Raw genomic sequence first — 25,609 nt, 5'->3', positions numbered from 1 at the left:
CACTATGAAATTCATCATATATCTAATTTGTTTATGAACAAAAAAACAAAGATGTTTACGTTATGTGCTCCATTTCTGTCTTCTTGGCTAGAGGGGGAGAGAGCGAGAGGGAGAAACATTTCCTGGGTTACAATAAACAAACCAGGTTTGGGTTGGGCTTGGTTAGTTTTCTCTCAGGCTTGGTTGGGTTTGGACATACATTTGCAGGCACGCTCGCAGAGCAAACCCTGAAGCATGTAAACAGGTGCTGAACTGACAGAAAACTGACCCTCAGCCATTTTATTAGTTGAGTAACCTATTGAGTCTATTATCAAGAAAAAAAACTGCTAACCAGTGCATTATTTTCATTGTAAGATTCATATGTTTTGGTTTTTGACAAAATATATTGTCAAGATGTAACCTTGGAATCTGAGGAGTTGTGATCTTGTTTTTTTTAAAGACATTATATTGAATAAACAAATAATCAAAACATCAGCTGATTGGTCAATAAAGCAAAGTAAAGTCAAATTTGCCAAATGTCTGTTGAAGCCCTGATTGTGATTTAGTCAATAGTTATATTTTGTCAGTCCTTTTTCCTTCTGACTAAAGCATGACAATTGTTAGTTTCTCATAACATTTATGGAAATGCAAAAATAACTCAAACCTGTAATCTGCGATTTGCAGAAACATTGTGCTCCAGTGGTCCCATCCATTAAAAGGTCTCTGGACTAAATATAAAAGTGTAGACAGCTCATGTCTGGTGTGTCTGCATGTGCAAGCCTGCGCAGGTCTGCATGACTGGAGGCGCAGACTGTGTGTGAAACTGGAATAGACCCATAAAATTGAATCGAGCATTGTTTGCTCCATATAATATTAATTCAGCTGTGCAGCCCTCTGCCAGGGCGTGACTGACATTTATGAACATCGCTCCGAGGTTTTTTATCTTTCTAGGAAACGGTATTAAAAAACATTGCAGCTCAATCTCCCTGTCTGATCATTGCACAGATATGTCAAATCTACCAAGGACAGAGAGACTAGTTTGAGGCCTAGAGACGATTTATGATGAGCAAATAAGCAGTTCATTGTTCAGTATTACATTACAATACATGTCATTTGACGAATGCTTTTATCCAAAGCGACTTACAATTAGTGCATTCAACATCTATGAGGGGCCATTTAGGGGCTCAGCATCTTGCCCAAGGACACTTCGGCATGCAGATAGGGAAGACTGAGGATCCAACTGCCGACCTTCTTGTTGGAGGACAGCCAAAGTAGTCTCGGGAAGACCATTTTTTACATCAAATATCTCTTCTTTCCTACTAAATAGCAATTAAACAGAGTCCTTTTGATTCTTTTATCCCACTGGAAATTTTGTTTGATACACAAGTTAATCAAATATACCTCGGCAAAGTTCAGGTCCACCATTTGGATGGACACTGACATGATATTTTCAATTATTCCCTGGCCCTTTTAAGAATAGGAGGTGCATGTGTGCGGGCAAATGTGCTGAGTGAGAGGCTCTGACACGCTTCGAACACAAGTGACTTGAAAATGAAAAATACAAAAAGAAAACAAATACCTGAGGTTGAAAAACTCTAAAAAATATATACTTAGAATAGACAGACGAAGATGCCTGGAGAGTTTGGTGATAAGAGCTGATGCCAGTGAAAGGCAAACTCTGGCCTAACTCCGTAGTCACTTCTGCGGATTTTACCCGCAGGTCAAACTGCGATATTCTAAACAAAGGTTTAAATTACAAAGGTTCACAAGCAAGATGTTGGGATTTCCTGAACCCCTTACTAAAGCAGCCTTGTTGTTTAAGAAGACATTTGGTTTTTGTTGTTTTTTTTTGGCAGTGGTACTGCCTTTGATTTGGTCGTCTCTTGGGACAGTACCATATCTGATGAAGGGTGTAGAGAGGGTTCCAGCCTCTGTTTAGAATCAGATATCCTGTCTGCTCAACCCTCTCCTTGCCAAACTCCTTTCTAATATTAGGTCCTCCTCAACTCTAAACTAGTATAACATCTCTCCTCTCTGGAGCTGCCCCCTGTTATTTGATCTCCTTACAAAAAAGCTGATACGTTTGGAAACGCTCAGCTTTCAAAGGTGCATGTTAACGTTCAGTACATGCTTCACTGTGTCTGTAACAAGACTGTCTATGGCCATGCTGGCAGCTTTGTGAGGCACTTGAGCTAAATGCTAACATCTGCATGCTAACGTACAGCCTGTAATAACACCCTGTTGTTAAGTACGGCTGAGGCTGAGAGGTAAAAGGATCACCACAGGCTTCAGAATTCATCCTCTTGGAACCATGAGTATATCAGAACTTCCTGTAGTTGTAGAGAAATGCATGTCGATACAAATAAAGTTATTACATGTAAGCTAAAAAGAGTGGTGGGTTAGAGGGAAGCCTGGAAGGACCCCAGGACCAGCAGGTTAGATTTTACTGTAGAAGTGCTTTACAGTTCAGTTTTTGCCACTTTTCTCATTAACACAAATTTCTACAGAGCATAGATGTGCAGCACTTTCTCCCTCACACATCACTCATTCACTCTCAGGTCATCTTGAAGGTATGAATCCGTTCAAAAACTTAAGTAAACTTATTCTTAACATCATCATCATCATCATCATCATCATCATCATCACCATCATCTGTGTTGGATGACCGAACCCTGAACCGTGTCCCAGAACTCCCCTTCTCAATTTCCAGTGTTGGAATTGAGGACAAAATAGCCAGATTTTTGTTATCGTCTTTGACAGTGTTGGAATGAACTGTCTGAGTAATCTGATTTTCATAGTCGAATTGATGTCACAAGTATGTTTGGTTGCTGGATGAGTAAAAATAAAACTGATTTAATTTTGTCTCATAAAAACATACTATGCCTCCTTGTATTCAAAACCTCCGAATGCTTATTTGTTCTAAGGTTCAATCTCAGAAAAACTGTGACATTGAATTATGTAAATGTAATTAACTGCTGGAAAATGGAGGAATTCTAAGACTTTTTAACAGTGATGTATATAAAGGTAGGTGAGAGGTCACTCGTGGTGATGAACCCCAGAAGGATTATCACTGGACTCTGCAGCTTCCCTCTCTCCACTGAGCGTTTCAGCATCATTCAGCACATTACTCTGGTTTTGCATCCCACAGATTTAATGTTTTGGTTCACTTCCACCGCTGTCATCAACATTGGTTCCAGATGCAGCAGTGGTATTGGTGTTTCCAACAAAATAGCTCTGAAAAACCTTCTGTACACAGCTTGCTCAGGACTCAACAGCAGACAAAATTAGCAATGAGCTGGCGGACATGTAGTTGAGGAATAGGCAGAAGAGCCAAGAGCCAAATCGTGGTGGAGAGGAAATCAGAGCCAAAAGAAGGGTGATATTGGATAGTATAGCCACATACACAACTCCATGTATTGTTATTCCATGCCTGTTGAAAATAGGCAAGTGTTTTCTGAAATTATATCAATTTATAATTTTCCAGTGTTGCGTGTGCGGCGTGTTCCAGCTTTACTCCAGAGGAAACTTTCAAGATTGTCTAGTTGTGTAAAATGTTTGTGTTTTGTTTGTATACAGACTTGTCCCTTCCTCTCTTGCTGTGAGTATATTTTTGTTCATGTTTTTCTGTTGCTTGACTACTGTTCACAACAAAGGGTTACATTAATGGAATGAGCAAAATTAGTGGCATACAATGCAAACAGACACTCTGTTGTAACACTACAGGGCAAACATTAACTTTTTCTAAGGGCTTATTATTGGATAATTGGAATGCACATCAATATAATTAGCTGCCTGCTCCTGACTTCATGCATTCATGTGTGTAAAATGGTTAAGTGTTCTTTCTTAGCAGCCCTGCGTCTTTCACAGCCTTGTCTTTTTTTTCACATGAGCGGTCTGCATGCCACAGGAAATGTTATTAGTGGCAAAATCAGTTCAATGTTGACTGAAGCCTCCATGTAAAATCTGATTACCATCGTTCTGAATGACTCTGACCCAAAGCCCGAATCGATCTTTATGTACTGTCGCACAGTGGCCGCTCAGATAACTCCCCACAGTTTTTCTATCCATGCTTAGTCAAATATCTCCAGATTGAAAACAGATAACAAATACGGGGGAGGCTTTTAAGTGCAACTCCCCTGGGTTCATTGGACCATGTTCTTGTCAACAACCAGCATGATAGAAATGGTTCCCTGAGAGCTGAGGGAGGATCAGAAATAGATCTAGTCATTATAGATGTTAGCCTGCAGGCTTTTAATGCATGCTTTTAAATAAATACTACAAAGTGGTAGTGGTGAGGGCAGTATATCTCTTAATATCTAAATAACACTTTCCACCACACACTACAGCTATTTTTCTATAAGACCAGTAGATACTGTGGCCCTGTGGGCAGGCTGTGTATTTTGACATCCCTGTCCACTTAGGATGTTGAGGATGCTTCATTATCGGGCTCAGAGCAAAGCACTGAAATATCCTATGAGAGAAGGCTGTTTTTAAAGGTAGAGTAAGCCATTCTTATAATAAACACGTCTTGTCAAAGTGAGGGAATATCTTCTCTTGATCAACGGATCCAGAATTTTTATCATGTGGCTTGTTTCCTAGTTTGCCAAGATGTTTTGTTTGGTGTGGTGTTAGCTACAGTGAGGTTGTTGGTATCACTTTATGCAGTCTGGCAATGAGAGGTCATCATTTCCCCTCTGCATGTTAGCTATAACCCAACAATGTATAGACCATTAATTATTTGTTCCACCTTGATCAGATACGGTAGTTATTTCCTTTGTTGTTGAGTTAGTGCGGTCTACACTACCTGATTTTTAGCTGGATTCTTTTGGAACTCATTGTCAACCCCAAGTCAACAGCCAATCACCAAACACTATGTGGGAACTCTTTAAGACCGGATTTGAGAGACCTCTCGAATCGTCGCCTCCTCCGACAAAATTTCTTGCAGGTAAATTATCGAGATGAATTTGCGACAACGACAGCCATTCAGTTACGTGTGACCACCCGTCACCCGTCAGTCGAGTAGAACTCACAATGATCGCAAGACGAAGATTGTAAGACTGAAACTAGAAAGTTGCGCGTCTGAACTTGGCATTAGAGAATAGGCTGAAGGCTTCTGCTCCTGCCGTCTGCTCATCCTATAAAAATCTGCACTCTTGTTTTCCCTGCTCTCCTGTAAAGAGCCCGGGAAAGTGACTGTGCATAAAATTTTTAGATATGCTTCCAACAAATCCGGGTTGTGCAGTGCGCAAAAGCACAATCTGCAGTTTTATGAATGTGCAGTATTTCAGGATCTAATTTTATAATGCCAAGTCATCAATTCATCATGTCTTAGTTGTAATAATCCACTTCGAGGGCAGTCAAATGAACCTCACTTTAGGAAGTTGATGAAAAAGAGAAAAGAGCTCCTTCTACAGTATTATGCCATAAATACTGCAATAGTGGGGCAACGTTTTTGTTGAGTTTTTCAAGAAAGTGTTACAGCCCGAAAGGAAAACAAGGCTATTGAGGTAGTCCCTGGGGGGGTGTCTCAAACTACGGTGGCTGAGACATCTTGCACAAGCGAATTGGCAAACATTGGCAAAAGCTAAAACTTAGCTACAAAAGTCACACAACAACAATGGAGTGACAATCGAGTTACTTACTAATAAAGGCGTTTACATTTTCAACAGCATGAGTTCCTTGGTTTATTTTCTTCGTTTGTATTAAAGTGTGTTACATTAGTTTTTAATGACTGCACCTGTTTCCCTTTGTCTTATAAGACTTGAGACCACACCTCTATGGGTTTTTATCCTTATTTTTAATAAGGAGTGTGGTCTTTCAGGCTGAGAGCAGGACTTATTGATTCCATGTTCAGATTTTGGAAAGCTCTCACTCAAAACCCCACTGAATAATTGACCTGATGACCCCCACCTAGTAAAAGTACAAGTCCAACGCGAGAGAGAAACAATTTTTCCAAGTGAATTGTGGGGCTTTCCTGAATTGTTATTCGTCTGGCCCTTGTGACCAGTTTGCCTTTAGGTATTGGACGAGCATGAGATGTGTTTACATGATCAGTTGGAAATGGCTACACTTTGCTCAATTTTCTGTACTCATACAAAATGGCACTGGTCTGCACATTTGATCATGTATTTCTCCAATTTGATTACTTTTCCTCTGTGAGTTAAAAAAATATATATACTTGCACTTGTACAGTTTCCAGTGAGCACAAAGACCTCTGCATCTTTGTGTGTCACACAGGGCCACTGGTAATGAGAGACTGCACACGTCTACACCAAGCTGATTATTGCACAAGCCTATAATCTGTGAACATCTGCAGCTTGACTAGTCTGTCGCCACTGGTCTGCACAGTGTGAGAAATCAGCCAATCCCACATTTTGTGTACTTTCGCTGCAAAGAATGACCTCATAGTCTTTGCTCAATTTCAGCACACATGGAAACACAGGGCGCCATATTGATCAGGGTTGATTCAGGATAATCCCTTACATAGAGTGTTAGTGGGACTTAATTTGAAGTGTATCACAGCAGTGCTTTGCATACATAAAATAGATCATACTTACATACAGTACATAAGTATTTCCATTTGCTGCCACTTGACAATTCTACTTGACAACATTCCAGAAAAATATATATTGTACATCTTAATCCAACAAACAGCTATTGTTCCTTTTACAATTTTAAACAAAAAACAAATTCGATGACTTTATAAAAACTGATGAATTGTTATAGATAAACAACCCAGCAGTGCATTGAGTATTTATTAAGCTCCAACCAGCTACAAGAATACAGTTATATTAACACACTCTGTATAAGCATTAACAATCCAATAGTACAATAATATTTCAACATTGTGAAAGTGATACTTTTATAACCGAGGAGGATATGTTTTAACCCCGTTCAGCTTGTTTGAAGAGTAATTTGGTTTTCTGTTACCAAGATTACACAAGAACAACTCAACAAACTTCCACAAAACTTGGTGGGGGGATGTGTTATGGGCCAGGATAGAAACAGTTCAATTTTGAGGGGATCCAGACCAGCCAGTAGGTCCAGGATTTTTTTCTTGCACTTCCTTTAAAACTGTGAGTTTGTCAACATTTTCCTTGGTTTCCTCAAATAATTATTCATGTCCTTGACTCAAAAAATCAGTTCCACCATTTTTATGGTTGTGTGCAATTTGATGCAGATCCAAATAAAAATCTTGATTTAGTGAATGTATATGTATTTTCTTAAGGGGACTGTTTGGACTGGTACGAACTCTACTGAGTAAAATCATAGTTTAAATATAGGATGTGAATACCTCTTTAAGTTAACTGGAGAGCTGAAGCTGTGACAGCGAATTATATTTCAAAATCTATAGTGAGGCATAATATGCACTACATGAAACCAGGAGCAGTTTAACAACATCTGCATCATGCATAAACCATTAAAAACACCAAATCCCCAATAATAAACTAGAGAGGATGAAAACCTGATCTTGTTTGTGTAATTACCACAATATACTGTTTAATAAAAGCAAATATCTGCTCAACACAAATGTGACCTGATTAAGGTGCTGATTAAGTACTTTTTCTCAGGTTTCTATTGCAACAGTAGCTCATTGTTGTGTTAGATCTTTAGCTGATGAAGCGAGCAGCTACGTGTTCCTGGGACCGATAAGACTGTGGCACACTGGCAGAGCGAGCGAGGCGAATACGGTCGACTCCAACTTAAACAGCAGAGCGTTTCACTCCACTTACTGAGGTAAGTGCATTACCCACTAATCAGTGCCTGGTCGTACTTGTTAGAGCACAACCTTCCCCCATCATAGTGCCAAGGTAAGTGCTTCTGGCAAATTAGCTCAGATTTGTTATTCATAAGCAAAGCATTTATCTTTGAAATTAAGGGAATTAGTTTTCTGGTTTCTCGCTTCAGCAGCCAGGACACAGTAATGCACACATTATATGCTGTTGTAAACAAACATAATGAATGCGTTTGGAGTGTCCTTTAACATGCAAGAGCTGATTTCGTTTGTGTTTTTAAATGTCAACATCATGTTTACACATAATCATTTTTTTGCCTGATATGGCAAAAGCACTTTCTTATTTAAACTGTGTCTGTTTACCCATCTTATTCATTTGGAGCAATATTGTCACCTATAATAGAGTCCTGATTTTGGTCGCCTAGCGAGTTAAAGCTAACTTTTACTGTCCCTTTTATCTCTGTTTGGTTCTCTTCCACCTGCTGAGGGAAATATCCGTCTCTCTAGCTGCTCAATGCTCCAGAGTTCACCACGTCTTCACTATTCCTATGCACTGTGGGTTTTTAGCACTTTTTTGCTGATGACAGCTGCCAATTCTCAGACTGACCCCTTCCAAATTGTTAATTAGTTTTAATTTAAGTTGTCATTAAAATATTAGTTTTAGCCATTTTAGGTCTAGCAGGCATATATGATGCATTCTCTAGCTCATTAAACATCTGAAAGTGTTGTCTTGACTCTTTTGAAAACCATATGTTTTCCGTTCTGTTTGATTTGCAGTCTATGCATTTTTCTAATTTGTCATGTATTTGAAAATGTAGGAGACATTGTGGCATAGCTAGCTAAAGTATGCAATTAGAATATACAAATGACTTGTGAAAGTTATATTTGCTTCTGTCAAGGACATTTGACTGAAATAATGCAAACTTTGTGTTGGTACAAAACCATATCTGCAACATTAAGAATGGTGAGACATTTTGGGAAGTTTGTTTATTCAAATAATTTGCTGTGTTACTTATGTGTTAGAATGTTGAGGCTACCTGAATTGTTCCTACTGTCCTCCCAGCACAAGTTTTGTTTTGCAATTAAGACAGGCAACCGTATGGTGAGCTCCCTTTAAAGAGGAGTATGATAGGCTAGCTCTAATAGGAAGAACACCAATGAACGGGCAGGATCGGACCGGTCAGGTGGAAACAAATCAGGCTGTTATACAACCTGCAGAGACAACAGAGGAGGGAGAGAAGAGAGGCACACCAGCCATTTGCTCATGTCTGGCATGGAGCAGATATCATGCTCATGTCTCTATGTTAACTATGTAGCTGTAGAGCGGCCACATTGTCAGCATAGCTTAGCTTAGCATAAACACTGGAATCAAGGAAGAATGGACAAAGTAAAAGAAAAAGAAGAAATCTGGCAACCAGCTCTTCTGAAGCTCAGGATAGTAACACTACATAATCAAAACTAGTGTCTTACATCTACATAGTGAGCTTTAAAGGTGCTGGTTGGTGTATTGTTGTAGATACACCAGGATATGAAATTATATGATATGATACATTATAATACGATACGATATGATACAACAGTACAATACTACAGTACAAGACTACTACATGATGCTACATTACTATACTACAATGCAATACAACTTAATAAGACGCGATACAATGTGATTTGAGCAATATGATACGGTATGATACATTACAATATGACATGCTACAAAACGATACAATGGGATGCGTTATAAGATACTTCATTAATCCCTCAGGGGAGGACATGGAATGAATAGGACAGGCAGGAGAAAATCAAATATGTCTTTAGTACAAGATTCGTGGAAAGCACAGCAGCACGGTACCAATCAATGAGATATGTAAATAGCAACATGACCACACCCTGTGGAAACCATCTATCATCATCATCGGTGACAGTCAATGACAGTGTTCATTAAAAACTGCCCTTCAGCAGGTACAGAGTATCCCTGAATCTCTCTGTTCCACCCCTCAGCTTAGATCTGTTACTGAAAGAGCTCCTCAGCTCACTGAGAAACATTTTTCATCGGATGGATCTCATGTAGAATAGCTCTCCTTTGCTATCTTCTTCAGTCAGGGGTCTAACCAATAATGGATCCTTCCTTCTTTATCTTTTTATTGACTAAATTAGCTGTTCACTCCTTCTTTCAGTCTTTATGTATTATCTAAGCTGAACATCTGCAGTAGTTTCATATTTATATTTAGTGTAGAATCCTTATCCATGTGCTAACAGATAAAGTAGCTATCATACTTTTTTGGTCAGTATAGCTGCACTAAGAACTTCATATGAAGTCAGCCAGCAGACTCTTAAAAACTGTGCGTACTTTATGACATCAGTTGTGTTCTCATTTTCCCTTGCACAGTCCAAGAACATTCAGGTGAAACATTTACTTAGGGAGGCTCGCATTACAATCCAGTACATAACCTTTAGACAACCCCAGAACAAGTTTTGGCAATCAGTCATGGCAAAAGAGCCTCTTTTGATTCCCTGGTTATCTGGGACAACCTCGATCCTGCACTTACGCTAATCCGTCCGTTTCAGTGCCATGCAGCCGGTGCCTGTGACACAGGACTGAACCAAAGCAGATTTCCAGTGATCTGCAAACCGTGGCAAACACAGGGTCTGAGCCAGGGCCTCTTACGCAAATTCAGCCAGCTGTGGCTGTTTGGGCAGTGAGCGCTGGGAATGTGTTTATATAACGCTCATTTGGGCTTTTTTCACTTCACACAGCAGGTTCTATAGATAGCTGAGAGCATGCAGTTAGGATTCTTTTTACTTGATAGCCTTTTTTCCCGACTACTTTGTTTTAAGGCAACAACAACTTTTAAAACGTTGGTCCGCTGCAATCTGACCTCAATATGACCTCAAATGCATAAAACATACACTATTGCGCATTAGTGAGGCTTATACCAGTTCATACAATACAAACACACTTATTTATTACTTCTGTCTTTTAACATACATGGGATTTGCAGTGTAGATTCGGTCCCAAGACGTGTTGACAAACTGCATATACTGTATGTGTATATGAGCATGTACAAGTAGACCAGCTCATCGTGGAGTTCAAAGTCTGGTTTCAGTTACTATTTGAGCAGGATAGTTGCAGCTTTGCGTGTCAGAATTTCAAAACACAACCTTTAAACTCGCCAACTCACTTCCATGCCCCATCCACAGAGACAGGGTTTGTTTTCCTCTGTAAATATATGAAAGAAAATTGCACATTGCTTCATACTACACGTAATGTCCAGTCAGTGGTAAATACAAAGGAATAATCAACAAGGACAACGGGTGTTTACATTACCGGGCGATGACTCTGACTTTGCTGTGGGCTCAATATGTCCCTGTGTACAAACAATCCGCAGGTTTGCATCACTGCAGATGGGTGTTTTTAATCTGATTTGTGAAATATTGAAAACAAATTCCCACATCATACTAAGACCTAAAGCTACATCATGCCCATAAGTGAAGGCTGTGCGAGTTTTAAAAGGTCAACCTTTGGTCAAACCTCTGATGTGATTAAGATTGAATGCAGATGGTTTGATCAAAATATTGGATTATGGACACTTTACCATGAACCCTGTATGACTGCATTTTCCATGCAATGATAATCCACTGAAATTTTTTTTACTGGACTGTGGTTTTCCTACTGCTACCATGTCATTACACGGATGCACAGCTTCAGAGATAAAATTAGCTTGATGAAATTTGTAGCTCTTTCTGGCAGAAATGTTCAACAGTTCAGATACAAGCTTCTCCCTCAGTGACACTGTGACATTATCATACATTATAAAACATGACTGCTCCCAAAAAGTGACGCCAAAGCTACCTGGTATTAGTGACAATCTCGCCTCCTCCATGTTAGTTGATGGGACATGGAGCAAACCAAAAATTTAAAGTAGTTCTTCTCACACTGATGTTTTTCCAAGTGCTTGTTTTTCAGATAAATTTGGTTTTAAATTAGGTATTTTATGTTATAATAAATAACAGCTGAGTGTGACTTATGGTTGGTTTAGCACGTACATCAGCGGGACCCGGATACTCAACCCCATCCCCCGATCACAAGGACTCAGACTCTGGCTGTCAATGACGTCTTTGGCACAAAATGGCAGCGTTTGTATCTGGGATATTTTGTCTTTATTTCTGGGTAGTGGGAGGAAGTGAAGATTGGTGGTCCATCTTTATTTACAGTCTGTGGTCAGTTTAAGAACTAACATGGCCAAGGCATTATAATGATGGGTTACTGTAGGTCATTTTCATTGCAGACATTTTGGCACTTCATGCTTGAACTGAACAGGGCGATTTGTTAATATAAATCATTTCAATTGTATGTTACCATTTATCAATATGATAGTTTTCATGGCAGTATAAAATTAATCGACGAGCCATTATCAAAATGAAACATGTTTCAGAGAAGTTAACTACTTGCTTTTCTCCCTCTATTCTGCAGTTCTTCTAACCTGCCACTGTCTGGGGGAGCAAAATTCATATGTACTGCATTGACAGTACAACAGATCGCATATGTGATCTTTTGCATTGTAATTACACTGAGTTAACGTGTTCTCGTCCTGGGTCAAGTCGACAGCCATATCTGCACGTCTCTCCCACCATGTATCAGCGCCTCCATAACAGTGGCTCAGACTCAAGTCCTATTTTTCCTGAGGCAGAGAATCAGCGCCTGATCTGCTCTAAGCCCTGGACCTTAAATCCCTCTCAGACGCTCATTAATGCGCTCGGTGTGTGGAGCCACACTGAGGTCGTGTCATTCTTCACTCTCCTGAGCCCAGACCCCTGTCTACTGTCTGACGGGGGGGATCTTCCCCATCCCCCGGTCCTCACCCGTCTTTTTTTCATCCTCTTTCGTTTCCTCTTTAACCACTGTCTTCAATTTGACTATCTTAGCTGCAGTTTCAGAACGGGTTACAGGTTTAAAGCAAAATTTGTGGCAAGAAGCTTACGTGTAATGTAACGTTAACAACAGATCCGATGTCTGTGCTTTGATTCCCATGTAAACAGAGACAAAGAGGACTCTGAAGACTCACAGTGGAGGTGGTTTAAAGTTTAGTCAGGGCCATCGCTTCCTGACTCAAACCAAAAGAAAACAAAAAGAGTTCTGTGGTCAGCTGAGCTGCGAGTGTGGTTCGGCAGCAGAACGTTAACAGATATTTCTGTTTGCAGTTCATTTCAACAGTGATAAAACAACACATAAGAACCAACGTGTTTAAAATAATTACCTTGTGTTTCATTTCAAACAACGACATTCTGACAATGTGCTCAACGGGGGGCAAAGTTCAGATCTTTGGAGGAAAGATACATCCTCAGAGAACTGCTGATCATATGAGAGCCATATGTTGACCATGTGTGTAAAATCCCCTTTTGGTAAACGGAGATATGATATGTCTTTAAGTAAAAGTCCACTTGGTCAGGAGAGGTTTTCTTCTGTTCTTTTTAACTTCAGGGCCTAAACTTTGTTTGTACCCACGGTCATTTGGCAAAAATAATAAGCAGTAATCCATATTCTAATAAAAGCATGATGCTGATCATCCTGATAACCCTACAGATAATTACTTCCAGACTCATCTCTACAGAGCATTTTAACATCTTTCAGATCATTATCATCAATATTTATGATTCACAAAATGAACAGTTTGGGTTCACTCTTACTCTTCATGTCATTGTCTTTGTTTCCAGATGCATTTTTTTTTCTTTGGCAAAAAAACTAAGCAAACAGAAAAAGTCACAGAAAGATATTTCCCTCAGGCTGGTGGAGACCAAAACTGAGGTAAAAGAAGGTCGGAGATTGGACTAACTTTCATAAAAAAACAAATCAACTCCAACTAATGTTCATTTGCGTCTATTTCTGTAAACAGCCAATACGTAACAAAGTTCTCTTTACATTCAGAGTTACTCACAAAATGCTTTGTTGCATCCTTGAGGCCTGATGAAGATTCAATACATTTTGCTTAAAAACATTTGCAAAGCCAGTTTTTGTTTAACTTACATTTTACATTGTTTACATCCATGTTGGCTCACCGCACTTTGCTTCTTCCTTTTGGTTGTACAATTATTTTGACGCTCCCATGCAGATTACTGCCACCAACTGTTGGTTACTGGAACAGTGTGAAACCAGTGTCTGTTTCTCTTTCTGTTTCCATTGGAAATTATGTCTCGTCCTCGGCTCCACTGATGTGCAGGATGCCACAGGGTTCTATTCTTAATTTTATTTTCCCTGTACATGCTGACACAAGAAAACGTCCTCAGCATGTACAGGGCCAGCAGATCCACCTGTCTTTTAAGCCAGACAATGTCAGCCGCTTGCCTGTCATAACCGAGTGTCAAACTGCCATTAAGGAATGGATAACATTTAACTTCCTTCAGCCAAATTCAATCAAAACAGAAATAATAATCTTCTGTCCCGATCAGCTAGCAGGCAAATTTCAAGAATTTCTCGGCTCCCTGGCAACCAATATAAAAACAGTAAAAAATCCAGGCAGCACATTTGATTCCCAACTGAAAGCAATGAAAGTGTTGCTCATTGTGGGAACTGTTGGGTTTCTGTATACATTTAAGGTCTTTACCATAATATGTTGTGATATGGCACTTCAAATTGAATTGAATTGCTTTTATTTGTATTAATTCGTTTTTTTTGCCATATATTTTGTGAAGCACTTTGTAACCTTGTTTAGATCAGTGCTATACAAACAAAGTTATTCTATTATTTGAAAAGCCAGTAAGAGGACTTTGAGGTAAAGAGGAACTATGCAGATCACCAGACCTCTGTATTCTTCCCCTAGTGACATGAAGCTACACCCGATCTCCAACCAAACTGCAAAGCACCAGCTTCTGATCAAAACATAAAAAACAGCTACTCTGGATTTATGTTTCCTGTTTCCTACAGAACATTGTGAAATTAAGTCAAGATACAATGATGCAACTAAATATAACATACTGTAATGACACAAGCAGATGAAACAGCATAAACTCACTATTACAGACACTGTGCATCCCACATGCATGTTTAAAAAGGAATATTTGATGACACAGATTCTCATTCAGTGATATACACACATAGTTTGTAAATACACCCAACATTTAGCAGCCGTACACAGAAACCACTGTATCATCCCGTCATACATCATCCTCTCCTCTCACTGCAGGTTTGAATCTACATGCTCTCTCTCTCTCTATTTTGCCACATGAGTTTTTCACGTCCCACAGTCTATTTCAAACAGAGCATTACAGCTGCAGGAATCTCACTTATAACTTAAAAACTGTTTGTTTATTTTATTGTTGCAACACAGGCCCTTTTTCGATGAATTCTGAAAATAATGATCCTCTGCTGCTATTCAAGACCGTTCACAGCCTCGGTATTGTGTAGTTTAACATTCACCTCGCCCACATTCAACCAGCTGCCGTCCACCCCCACACACAAACACACACTTTTCCTCGTGTCTACATTGCATCACTTCTGTTACTTTGGAGCGAGGAGAAAAAGACTGTGCGTTACAGACGTACGTTTGTGGAAAATATTGCTGAATATCGGCACATATCACAGGATCGACGTACACGTTATGGGGAACTCATGACGGTTTGAACTGCGTAATCGTGGATGTTGTCACCACTGATTCATTTGTTCTACTTAATGACCAAGAGGAACTGAATCAGCTGCACAGGCTTTAAGGAGCAGAGACAGGATGGTGTTGTCTTGGAGAAACTAACAACTAAGAAAGCGGAAAAACACAGAAACCAGATATAAAGCACTGGTTTTTAATCATTCTAGTGTGAGAGCGAAGCCTGTCCCACATAATAAGCCCGCCCCTCCCCGTGTGCGTGATGGTCCGAAGCTCAACTAGAAGCCATTAGTTGCAACATGAGATATGAGAGCTGGCCTGGAGTTCTGGCTTCCCCCCAAATCACAGAATGTACTTGAACGAATCCCAGCAGCAAAAGTTAATATGGGCCAGAGTGGATTAGTGTATCTGTGTCTCAGATTGCATGTGTCTACAGAAACAAGTAATCTTCCCAACACTTTTTCAATGTGTTCTATTTCAGTATCACTCTCTTTTCTCTGTCGTTTTAAAGACATTTTTAAGAGGTAAAGTCAGATTTCAAGTGAAAACACCAGAGCTACAATACATTACAGTTTACATGCTACATGCTACATGAGGCGTTTGAGAATGTTTGAGGCCCAAGGCATGTGCTGGCTTTGCCAATTTTCTTGCGACACCCCCGATTGCTGATATGTTGACATTCATGGTTCCATGGTTGAATTTAAATTAGTTTTTTTGATCCACTGACTTTAAATTGTGCCACATTTTTTATTTATTTGGTGAATTCTCACTGGACAGACTGGCACAACATTTGGTAGAAACATTTATGGTTCTCTGAGGATGTTCTAATGACTTTTATGATAAACTTGTCTTTTATTTTGAAGGGGAGTCGAGTCTCCTGAGTTGACAATACTAGTTGGTTTGTTACAGACTCAAATACAACAACACATTTTTAATGGATTGCCATTGCATTTTTTTCAAGGTCCTCTTTGCCTGTACCCCAGGCAAAGAGGACCTGGGGGGCCCTACAGATTCGTCCTTGCTGTAGACTAATGTAATCAGCCATTCTCGGGGGGGCCCTCTCAGTTTGGGGCCCCAGGCAGGCTGCCTGCTTTGCCAACCTTGTTGCAACATCCCTGATGCAATGTAGAGTTTTGTGAATAAGGTTAATGTGCACCTCACTGAATCAGGAACTGTGTCATGGATGTTGGACACATGAGTGGCCCCCTCTGTGTAAAGTGTGTCCCCTTTATGGCCCCTGATATGGAAAAATCCTAGATCTGCCACTGTCCAACCACAAATTAATCCAATACTATATTTCCTTAATACTTACAAAACTAAACCCATTCCTATCTGCCTGGGTTTTTATTTATAGTGCTATTTAGCAAAATGTTAACACGCTAGACCAAGGTGTTGAACGTGGTAAAATACAGCATGTAATATTAGCATTTAGCTCAAACCACTGCCGCACCTGATTACAGCCTCGCAGCTGCTAAAGTGGCTGTAGACTCCCACTCATTGATGGTTTCTAACTCAACTCGCGTGTCTGTTTGCACACGTAGACACTTCCCGGCTTTTACCCCCACGCCGTGTTGATAACGATGCACATGGTTGGTCACATCATTTGTATTGATCCGTTTCTCTAAAATGAATTAAAAAAAACAGCCAGGCTCCACTCTGCGTGGCAAAAAGAACGACAGAGGAGATTTTATTTTCCTTACAATCAATTGCTTAAAAAACTATTTGTTGTGTTTACAAGTGGAATTAAGGGAGGAGGGGGCTGGGGGTGTAGAGAGTGGTTGGGGGTAGGAAACACTGAGAGACAACACTTAAGGGGAAGAAGATTCAAAGCTCATACTCCAGAAGGAATAGGGATGGGGGGGTTGTTCTACGATAAACTTTAAAGATGGATGACTTGCTAGCTCCCAACTAAAAGAAGAAGCCTAACATCTTGATTGCCCCCTTGTGGCGGCCTGCAGCATGGTCCATAAATCCCTTCTCCATGCTACCAGGACATGGGCCAAACTAAAAAGTCGAAGTGTACCGCAAATACATTTTCTTGAAGATCCTCTCTGTCCTTTTAGGTCGTACTAATCACAATGCCGTGACTCTTGCTCCAACTGCACATGATGGCAGTGATATTTTGGATAGTGTGGAGAAGTGGAGATGCGTCGTCCATCTTTAAACAGTCCACAGTTTGTAGGAAATGGTTTTGTTTACCCTGTAACATAAAACTAAAATAAATTGACACGGTTTAAAAATATATGTTGATAAATGATATCAGTGTTTTCCTCTGTGACAGAATGACATCATCAAAATGTTGTTTATCATGCCGTGTTTTGCATAAATCAGCGAAGACAGCGTGTCAAAGAAAGTGAGATATTAAGAATGCTGCAGCTAATGGTATTCTGATATCCACAGATTAGAGGACGGGGGTTATTACACTGTGTGGATTGCAGCCATGATGATATATAGGCCTACAGCTGCAGTGAAACATCAGAATGGGGAAATTGCTCCCTGCTGAGAATCAAGTCAAAGATGCAGCACATGGTAAATTAATGATAATAAATGAGGTACCAATGCACCCTCCTCTCCCAGGGGCAAACCCCATGCCCGAGCTCTAAGAGGATTTCTCCTTATTCATTCCTCCGTTTAATATTTTTTGCTTAGTAATCAGTCTGTGGGGAAACGGCTCCATCTGCACCATCAACACTCTAATCGTGTATAAAGACAGTTGCTGAGGATCAACAGGGACTTAAAGGGCCAGATATGTCAAAGAATGCAGGGAATATTAATTGTTTTCAGCAGAAAGCACCTGTAATGTGATTTATAGATGCAGGAAACAAATTAATTTAGTTTAAAATACAAGCGGAACAAAGATTAATGTTCTTTATTTTACTGTTTGGACTTAGTAACTAGTAATCTGTATGAAAGAGGCAGTTTAAATATGCAGCTTTATCAGATTCGCCTTAATCTCCAGAGGATTTCCGTTCACTATGTTGCACCACATCAGACCTCTGTATCTGTGCTGCTTACATGTTGCATAACACAGGGCCTATCTAAGTAGTGTCCGCCCAGCACACAAATGGAAACATACTGCCCCCTGTTGGTAATATACTCTACACCAAATACATATATAGTATACACCTTTTTGCATTATTCCATAAAAACGTAAGTAATAACTTTCTAAGCATCTGCATTAAAAGCTAATTTTAAAATGTATATCTGGATTTGCCTGTTCAGATGACACATGTTCCGACACGCTGACAGTAAATGGAGTTTATTACATTTGGGTGTACAATTTGAAAAATGGTTTGTTTTTTGTCACACATAATATAAACAGACAGCTTTCAATGTAGAGATGTTTATGATCGTATTAGGATTAGAGGCAATCAAGTCCAATAATTAAACCCTAACCCACAGTTAAATTGATTAATCAAAACCTAGTTAGTTATTGTTTTTTTTAATGGAATTACACTGAAGGGCACCATTTGAACACTGCCTGTTGTTCAATATATTCATATTTAGGTTATTTTGTCAAGTACAACTCACTTGTCCAACTTTAATAGCATGCATTACAATGGTTTTGGATAATTCCATGTAATCGTAGGACTAGCAGGTAGTAAGTCCAGTATTCTGATACAGGCGATCTTTAACCATCAACACTTAGTCATTACAAGCAGTGTGAATCACCTTTCTGTCACAGTTTGCCAACTGACCCCTTTTTTTTTATTTTACTCATTATTTGTAAAATGTACGCACGTCTGCTGTCATACTTGCAAATATGAAGCAGTATATTCAGCTTTCCAGAAAGTTCTTAAGGATAAACAAATTAGAATTTGAGAGAATAATTTATAATTCCATTTTATTTCAGTATTACGCAACATTAGAAGTATAAATATCTGTTTTAATATACAACATCTATGACATCCATAGAGCTTTCCTTGAGCAAAATACAAAACTCAAAACACTTTTATTGCACATGTTCTAAAAGACAAACCAATGTAAGCGAGTTCATCTAATACTAGTTTTGCACAGAGGAGGAAAAAAAACGAAAGACAACCGAGGAGACAAGCAGACAAAGAACCTGACGTAAAAAAAAGACATTGATTACGGCACAAACAAACGTTCTCATTACACATGGTGGCAGGGGAGCAAAGTCTCACACTACTATAAACAACATCATCTGTGACACAGAACAGAGATTTGGCAAATCAACAATATACAAAATATACATCCATGATGCTTTGTAAACAAACATTGAATGTGCTTCGAGGATCTTAAATATCAGTCATCACAGAAAATGAAGAAAACCTGCATGTCAAATAAAAGTCAGTGATTCGTTTCAGTGGGGAATCCACAAACCAGTTTTCAGTTCCAATCAACCGCTCTCTGGTCTCAGGTGGTCTTGGATTGTGTTGCTCAGATTGATAATCGGTCACTCTCCATGTTTTCACTTTACTTCTACAACAATAAACCTTGTTTTGTGTTTTTCTAGCTGATGAGTCCGGTTTGTGTCACACATCAGACGAGAGAAACTATTGAAATTGTTAAAAACACCTGAAACAGTTCAAACATTCACAGTTTGTTGTCAGAGCTGATTTGTTTACATATTTAGAAAATATCCAGAGTCACTTTTCCTGTTTCATCAAATCGACTGATTCATGTTTTCATTTTCTTTACATTCGTTCAGTTTTTGTTGTTTTCCTCTTTTCTCTCCTTCTGAACTGACTGGCAAAAAATTAAGGTGCATTTATTCTTTATTCACAAAACATTAGCGATACATTTCTAAGATCTAATGCAGGTACACATCAGATTCTTTCAACATTAAAATCTCTGCTGCCTCACGTGTCATTCTCGGATGCAGATAAACCATTTTCTGTGTCCTGTTAAATGAAGTATTTTCTCTTTGACTTGACTACATTGAGTATATGTAGTAGACAAGGTTACTGTTATTATATAGCCAGCACAACAGAGCAAATACTGCATTACATACTTAGTGTCCTAGACTACTTTCTGGCTGTCATTTATTTAGGGTTTGTGATGGAAAGGCATCTACAGAAACGTGTGTAAATCGCAGAAAGTGAATGCTGATATATGACGGCCTATATGTATAGTACCAAGTATTTGCACATTAACATCAAATGTATGTTGTGGATATGTACTATGCAAATAATCAGGATTCCTTATAGAAAATCTTCTGCTCATTAAGAAGAGTCTGAAACACAAACACGACATTTTTAACGACACTGACTGAAGCCTGACATCAAAGCTCTTTGAAACACCGACAGTGAAGCACTCTGGGAACTCGCTCTCACTCGCGTTTGAGCCGATATCACTCGACACGGAGGGAACCACTGATGATGCCCAGAGACTTTGGAAAAACAAAACACTAGACTGCCGTGTTGGCCGTAGTAGAACGTGTGCGGAGCTGCGGGTTTGTCTCATTCATCAGACACAATATTTCATATTTTACACAGTCGTCATTCTACAAGCTGCTGTCAGTCGGCGACCACGCCATCAGCGGGAAAGACATTCCTGGGAAACGCAGACATCCCTCACAGTTTTCTTATAATGCTACATCTTTTTTTTTAAATAGCCCAGTGACCCCCTCGTGCCTTTTCTTATCTCTCTTCAAGTGAGTTTTGGAACATGTCAGGAGGAGGGTGCCTCTGATGAGATACATCACATTAGCTTAGTTATCAAGCGGATACTTGAAATACAAACATGACACTGCAAAAATCTATACATATGATACAAACAACAATCATGAAAGCCCATGTATCCCAGTTTTACAGTGTTATCATATATTTTCACCATATTCCATAAAAATCAAAACTATATGTACAGATGTCAGAGGAATGTGAATAAACAATATATCTTGCTAAGAACAGCACGTTTGATTTCCCATAATTCTAAGGCCCCCACACTAATTCATGATTTCTGAGATAATTCAGTGTTTTACATTTTTTGTAACTTTTTTAAGTTTTAGGTGAAAATCACAGGCGTTCCCTCCGAGTACCACGGCTCAAAGCCCAACTTTAAAAGTGTCTGGTTTGACCAAACAGAAACGTGATACATTTATTTAACTGCTGAGCAAAATCGAGTGGTCTACTGCATTAAAACGACTTCAACGTCAGGTCCTTCAGGTCTCGAAGTAAGAGTGCAATTCAAAATCATTTATGGCACTGACTACAGTATGTCATAACCTCTAAGGCGCCTCTCTGCTGCCTCTGACAGACTGATTGCACGAAGCATTCTGCGACGAACACCAACTTCCAAACATTCGCTTAAAAGTTACTCAATTCAGAAAACACCAGAAATGATCGGTGACATTCAGACCTGAACATTTACATATGTTGTCATATCTCATAAGATGCACACAGGTGCACAGACGCATCTACCTCTTTATCAGCGTGTAACAGCTTGCCCGGTCCTCAAAAAAACTAAAATAAACAAAGGCATGATGATGTTTGTACGAACCGTTTCTAAGATTTTATTACATCTGGATTCTGTGAGCTGATAATGTCAGCTGCTGTTTTTCTCCTTGCTCTTTACTTTTTGTTGCTGGAGCTACGTGGTGACTCCTTCTGCTGCTTGCACCTGCCGCCATCTTTGTCTGAACTGTCTTTCTGTGCGGCAGGAGCGGCTCTGGATGTGTCTCGTTTTGTGTTTTTCTGCACGGACGCCACATCTTGAACCGTTTCTTTTTTCTTCCTGTCAGCCTGCTCCTTGCGGCCGGAGGATGCCAGTTTGTCAGGGGTGGCGGTTCTGGTGTCCAGGCCCTTGTGACTGTCCGGTTTGAGCGCGTCAGCTTTGGATACCTTGGCTAGCGTCTCCTGGGCTGAACAGGTGGAGAGCCTGGATGAGGCGGCTCCGCTGCTCTGCAAAGGCGTTTCTTTCTTCACAGCAGGTTTTGGCAGCACAGGCGGTGGATGAGGCTGAGAGGAAACATCCGACAGTCGCCTGAGCTGCTGCTGCTGCTGATGTGGAGGAGCAGCATGAGGGGAGTGAACGTCTTTTGGTTTTGAGTCGTGATGGTCTTTCACCACTTGGGCTTGGTGTTTGGGTGAAGGGTCTTTATGTTTGAAATCAAGACTTTGTTTAACAAACTGTGCTGGAGAAGTCTTAAGAGTCGATGATGAAGGGACCGTTTTCTGAGGGAGAGATTTTGGCTTCAAGTCAGTGTTTTCTTTTCCTATAGCAGCTGTGGTTGCTACAGAGCTTTTGGGCTGGGTCTCTCTTTGCTTCATGTCGGCGGCAGTGGAAGAATGCGTCAGCTGCGCCGTTTCCTCCCGCTTCACGTCAGCTCCGGCGGACGGCAGCGAGGCTTCTTTCCGTTTGGCGTCATGGGTTATTTGAACGGTTGCAGCCGACAGCGCAGACTCTTTAGACAGATGTCTCTGTTTTGAATTTGGACTGACCTTTACGAGGGAGAGAGGAGCAGCCACACTGTGAGGTTTCACATCAAGTGGTTTGGACTCCCTCTCTGTCTTCACAGCGCCGTGTGGAGCAGGTTGCGGCCCAGTTGCAGTCGCTGGAGCGGAACTTTTCAGTTTGGTTGAAAGAAACGCAGTGTTGTCTTTCACACTGATAACAGTGTTCTCTCTTTTAAAGGTGCCGTGTTCTGAATCAGATGATTTGTGTAGTGTTTTTACAGCTGGACAGTTTTTAGGACTCTGCTCTGAATCTTTCACGTTCTTTATCTTTGCTGGTACAGGATCGTCTTTCTTCTGCGGTGACGTGCTGTTGCTCTCTCTTTGACCGACGAACACAGTGTTTTCCTTTTTATTCAGGCTCAGTGGGACTTCTGCAACATTTTGTGGCGCGGCGTTTACTGCAGCAACGTCTCTCTTAGGCAACACTTTTGAAACCGTGGCAAATCTGTTGATTTCATTCTTCGAGCCGGAGCTTCCTGCATTAGCGACCACTTTGACAGACTGCACAGTGTCCTTACTAACGGGTCTCTCACAGCTGTCCTGGGCTTCTGGTTTCAAAACGTAGGGTTTCTTGTCTTGTACACAGCCTGAAGTGAATGCAGAAGTTGTGATAGAAACCTGAGGTTCGGGATATGATGAGCAGATTATCGGCTGTTGCAGTTTTGAAAGCAAATTCTCAGGGACGTGTGCAGATGCTGGTCTGTTCTGTACATTAACCATCGAAGCAGAGGTCATGTGCCGTGTAGTTGTATCTGGTTGTTTCTCGCAGCCCTGGCGCTGAACTGTGTCCACGCCGGAGTTAATAGTCTGCGTCAGTGAGACCGGTGATGCGTCACTGGCAGCTGCAGCTGGAGTCTCCACTGGTGCGGGTGCTGGGGAAGTTTTTACCTCTGGCTTTGGTGAAGTGAAAGAGACGACTGTCTTGGAGCTGGCACTACTTTGTGACGCTGTGTGTGCTGTGACCTCCTGCTGCTCCACTTCATCCTCCTGATCTTCATTGCTGACTTCCCGTATGGACGGTGTTTTTCCACAGGAGGAGAAGTGGGAGCTGTGCCGAGGGCCTCTGTGTTCGTGAGCCAGCGATGAAGTGGCCTTCATACCAGCCCGGCTCTCTTGTTTAATAGTAAAAGTTGAGGCCTCCACTTTGCTGGTTGGAGCCTTTAATGAGTCACTGTGTCTGTCATGTGCTTTCTCATCAGTTCTGCTTGTTTTAACCTCTGAGGGTGTATTATTTGATTGCTCTTTGGAGACAACTATGCTATTTAGAGAAGAAACAGCTTCAGGGCTGGGGGAACATGTCAGGGGGCTCTTCAGCTTGTCTGCAGTTTTGAACTGGGGGATGGTTAACTGTCTCTCAGTAGGGCTCTGGAGCCAAATTGGAGGACTTGCACAAACAGAGTCGCTTGTGTTCTCCGTCATCTTGGATAAACAAGTTTCTGTTTTGGAGACTCTGGGCCCAGAGAGCAGGCCGATATCCAGGGTGCCCTCTAGAGGTTTGAGAGAGGAGACTTGGCGTCCTTCGAGTTTATATTCAGATGATGTCTTTCGGAGGGGAGACTCTGACGAGGAGATGAGCTGCAGCTTTTCCACAGCAGTCTCTCCTCTACCGGAAAACAGCTTTTGGGTGAGGCCTTCAGGGCTGGAGTGGACACTGCCCAGCGCTGCCTTCATGTGCTCGTGAGACATGGCTGTGTCCAGCTGGAGGCTCTTTGATCTGGTGGAGCCAAAGTGGAGGTTCTCATGGATGCCGGCAGAGTGTCGACAGATGCAATCTTCTCGATCTTCGAATGACAATCTCTTCCTGGTGAACTCGATATTGGGAGCTTTGAAGTCCAGTCTGTCAGGCTTCATATTGTCTTTACCCTGCCTGCAGTGCTGCCACTCTGGGTGAATAGAGCAGAGAGTTGATCGGAGTCCGCCTTCGTTTTCACTGCAGCCACCAGATGGCTCAGCGTGGCTCTCGGAGACTCGTGTGCTGAGTTTCTTATACAGAACGTCTTTAAGGGCAGTGCTGGCACCTTTGGCTTCCAGAGAGCCACACTCTGGGCTGCTCTGAGATTTGTTTTGAACTCTGACCGAAAAACTTTCATCCCTGTCATCACCACACAAGGGGGATGAGTCAGATTCTCGCAGGGCGTCTTGCTTCTGTAGCGACTCCCTCCTCTCGGACCACTCCTGTCTCTTCACAACTATCTTGGACTTCAGTTTGTCCTTGTCGAGCTCCTCTGACTCCTGCCAGCCCATCTTGCGGCAGGCTTGCCTCTTTAAGCAGCCCTGCTCAACAGTCCGTACACGGGTGATTGCTTGTGGTTCGCAGGCAGTTTCTTCCACACTGTGCAGGATGGTGTAATCCCGCTCCCCAGGCCTCAGCTCCTCATCCTGCACCTCTTCTTGGGTCACTTCCAGGCTGTGCTTTCTGGGACACAGGTGCTTCTTGTCTCCTGTGTAAGAGGGCGACAGCTTCTCCTCAGACTGCACTCGTTTTAGCAGGGGTGACCGAGGCGGCTCAGCACTTTTGGGCCGTACAATGTGGCGCACAATCGTTGGTGGGGAATGTATTTTGGCGGGGAAGGCTTGATTCGTCTTGGAAATGGCAACAGAATGTCCACTGAGAAGGGGAGAGGGTGAGCGCTGAGGTGATGTCGGCTGGGGGGTGGGTGAAGGTGTGCGAGCCAAAGGAGAAAGAGGAATGCTACCGGCAGACTTGCGGCGCCCCTGACGGAGCCGCTGACCCGGCAGTTTGGGGCCAAGGCCGTGGAGCGTGCTGGGACGAATGTGGCCAGAGCCTGCGGGGGAGTTTGGAGCGCTGGAGCTGGGAGAGCTGCTCTGGGAGGAATTGCCACCTGGAGGTTTAAAAGGATAAAAACAGAGGACAGCAGTAATTA

The 25,609-nt window shown here is 41.3% G+C and overlaps 1 protein-coding gene across 3 annotated transcripts in view; it reads right to left on the bottom strand.

Annotated features, from left to right (window-relative positions):
• Positions 1-19,241: 19,241 nt before the first annotated feature.
• mast4 (microtubule associated serine/threonine kinase family member 4) overlaps positions 19,242-25,609 on the bottom strand; it is a 91,941-nt gene continuing 85,573 nt past the window's right edge. For all 3 annotated transcript variants that reach the window (XM_061081767.1, XM_061081781.1, XM_061081773.1), the window contains exon 29: positions 19,242-25,567. In XM_061081767.1, coding sequence (XP_060937750.1) covers positions 21,840-25,567 — 3,728 coding nt within the window. In that variant the 3' untranslated portion in view covers positions 19,242-21,839. The remainder of the gene's footprint in view (positions 25,568-25,609) is intronic.

Source organism: Limanda limanda, chromosome 1, assembly GCF_963576545.1.
Source record: "Limanda limanda chromosome 1, fLimLim1.1, whole genome shotgun sequence".
In the NCBI taxonomy this organism is placed as follows: domain Eukaryota; kingdom Metazoa; phylum Chordata; class Actinopteri; order Pleuronectiformes; family Pleuronectidae; genus Limanda; species Limanda limanda.
This window is presented reverse-complemented; position numbering and strand designations above follow the sequence as displayed.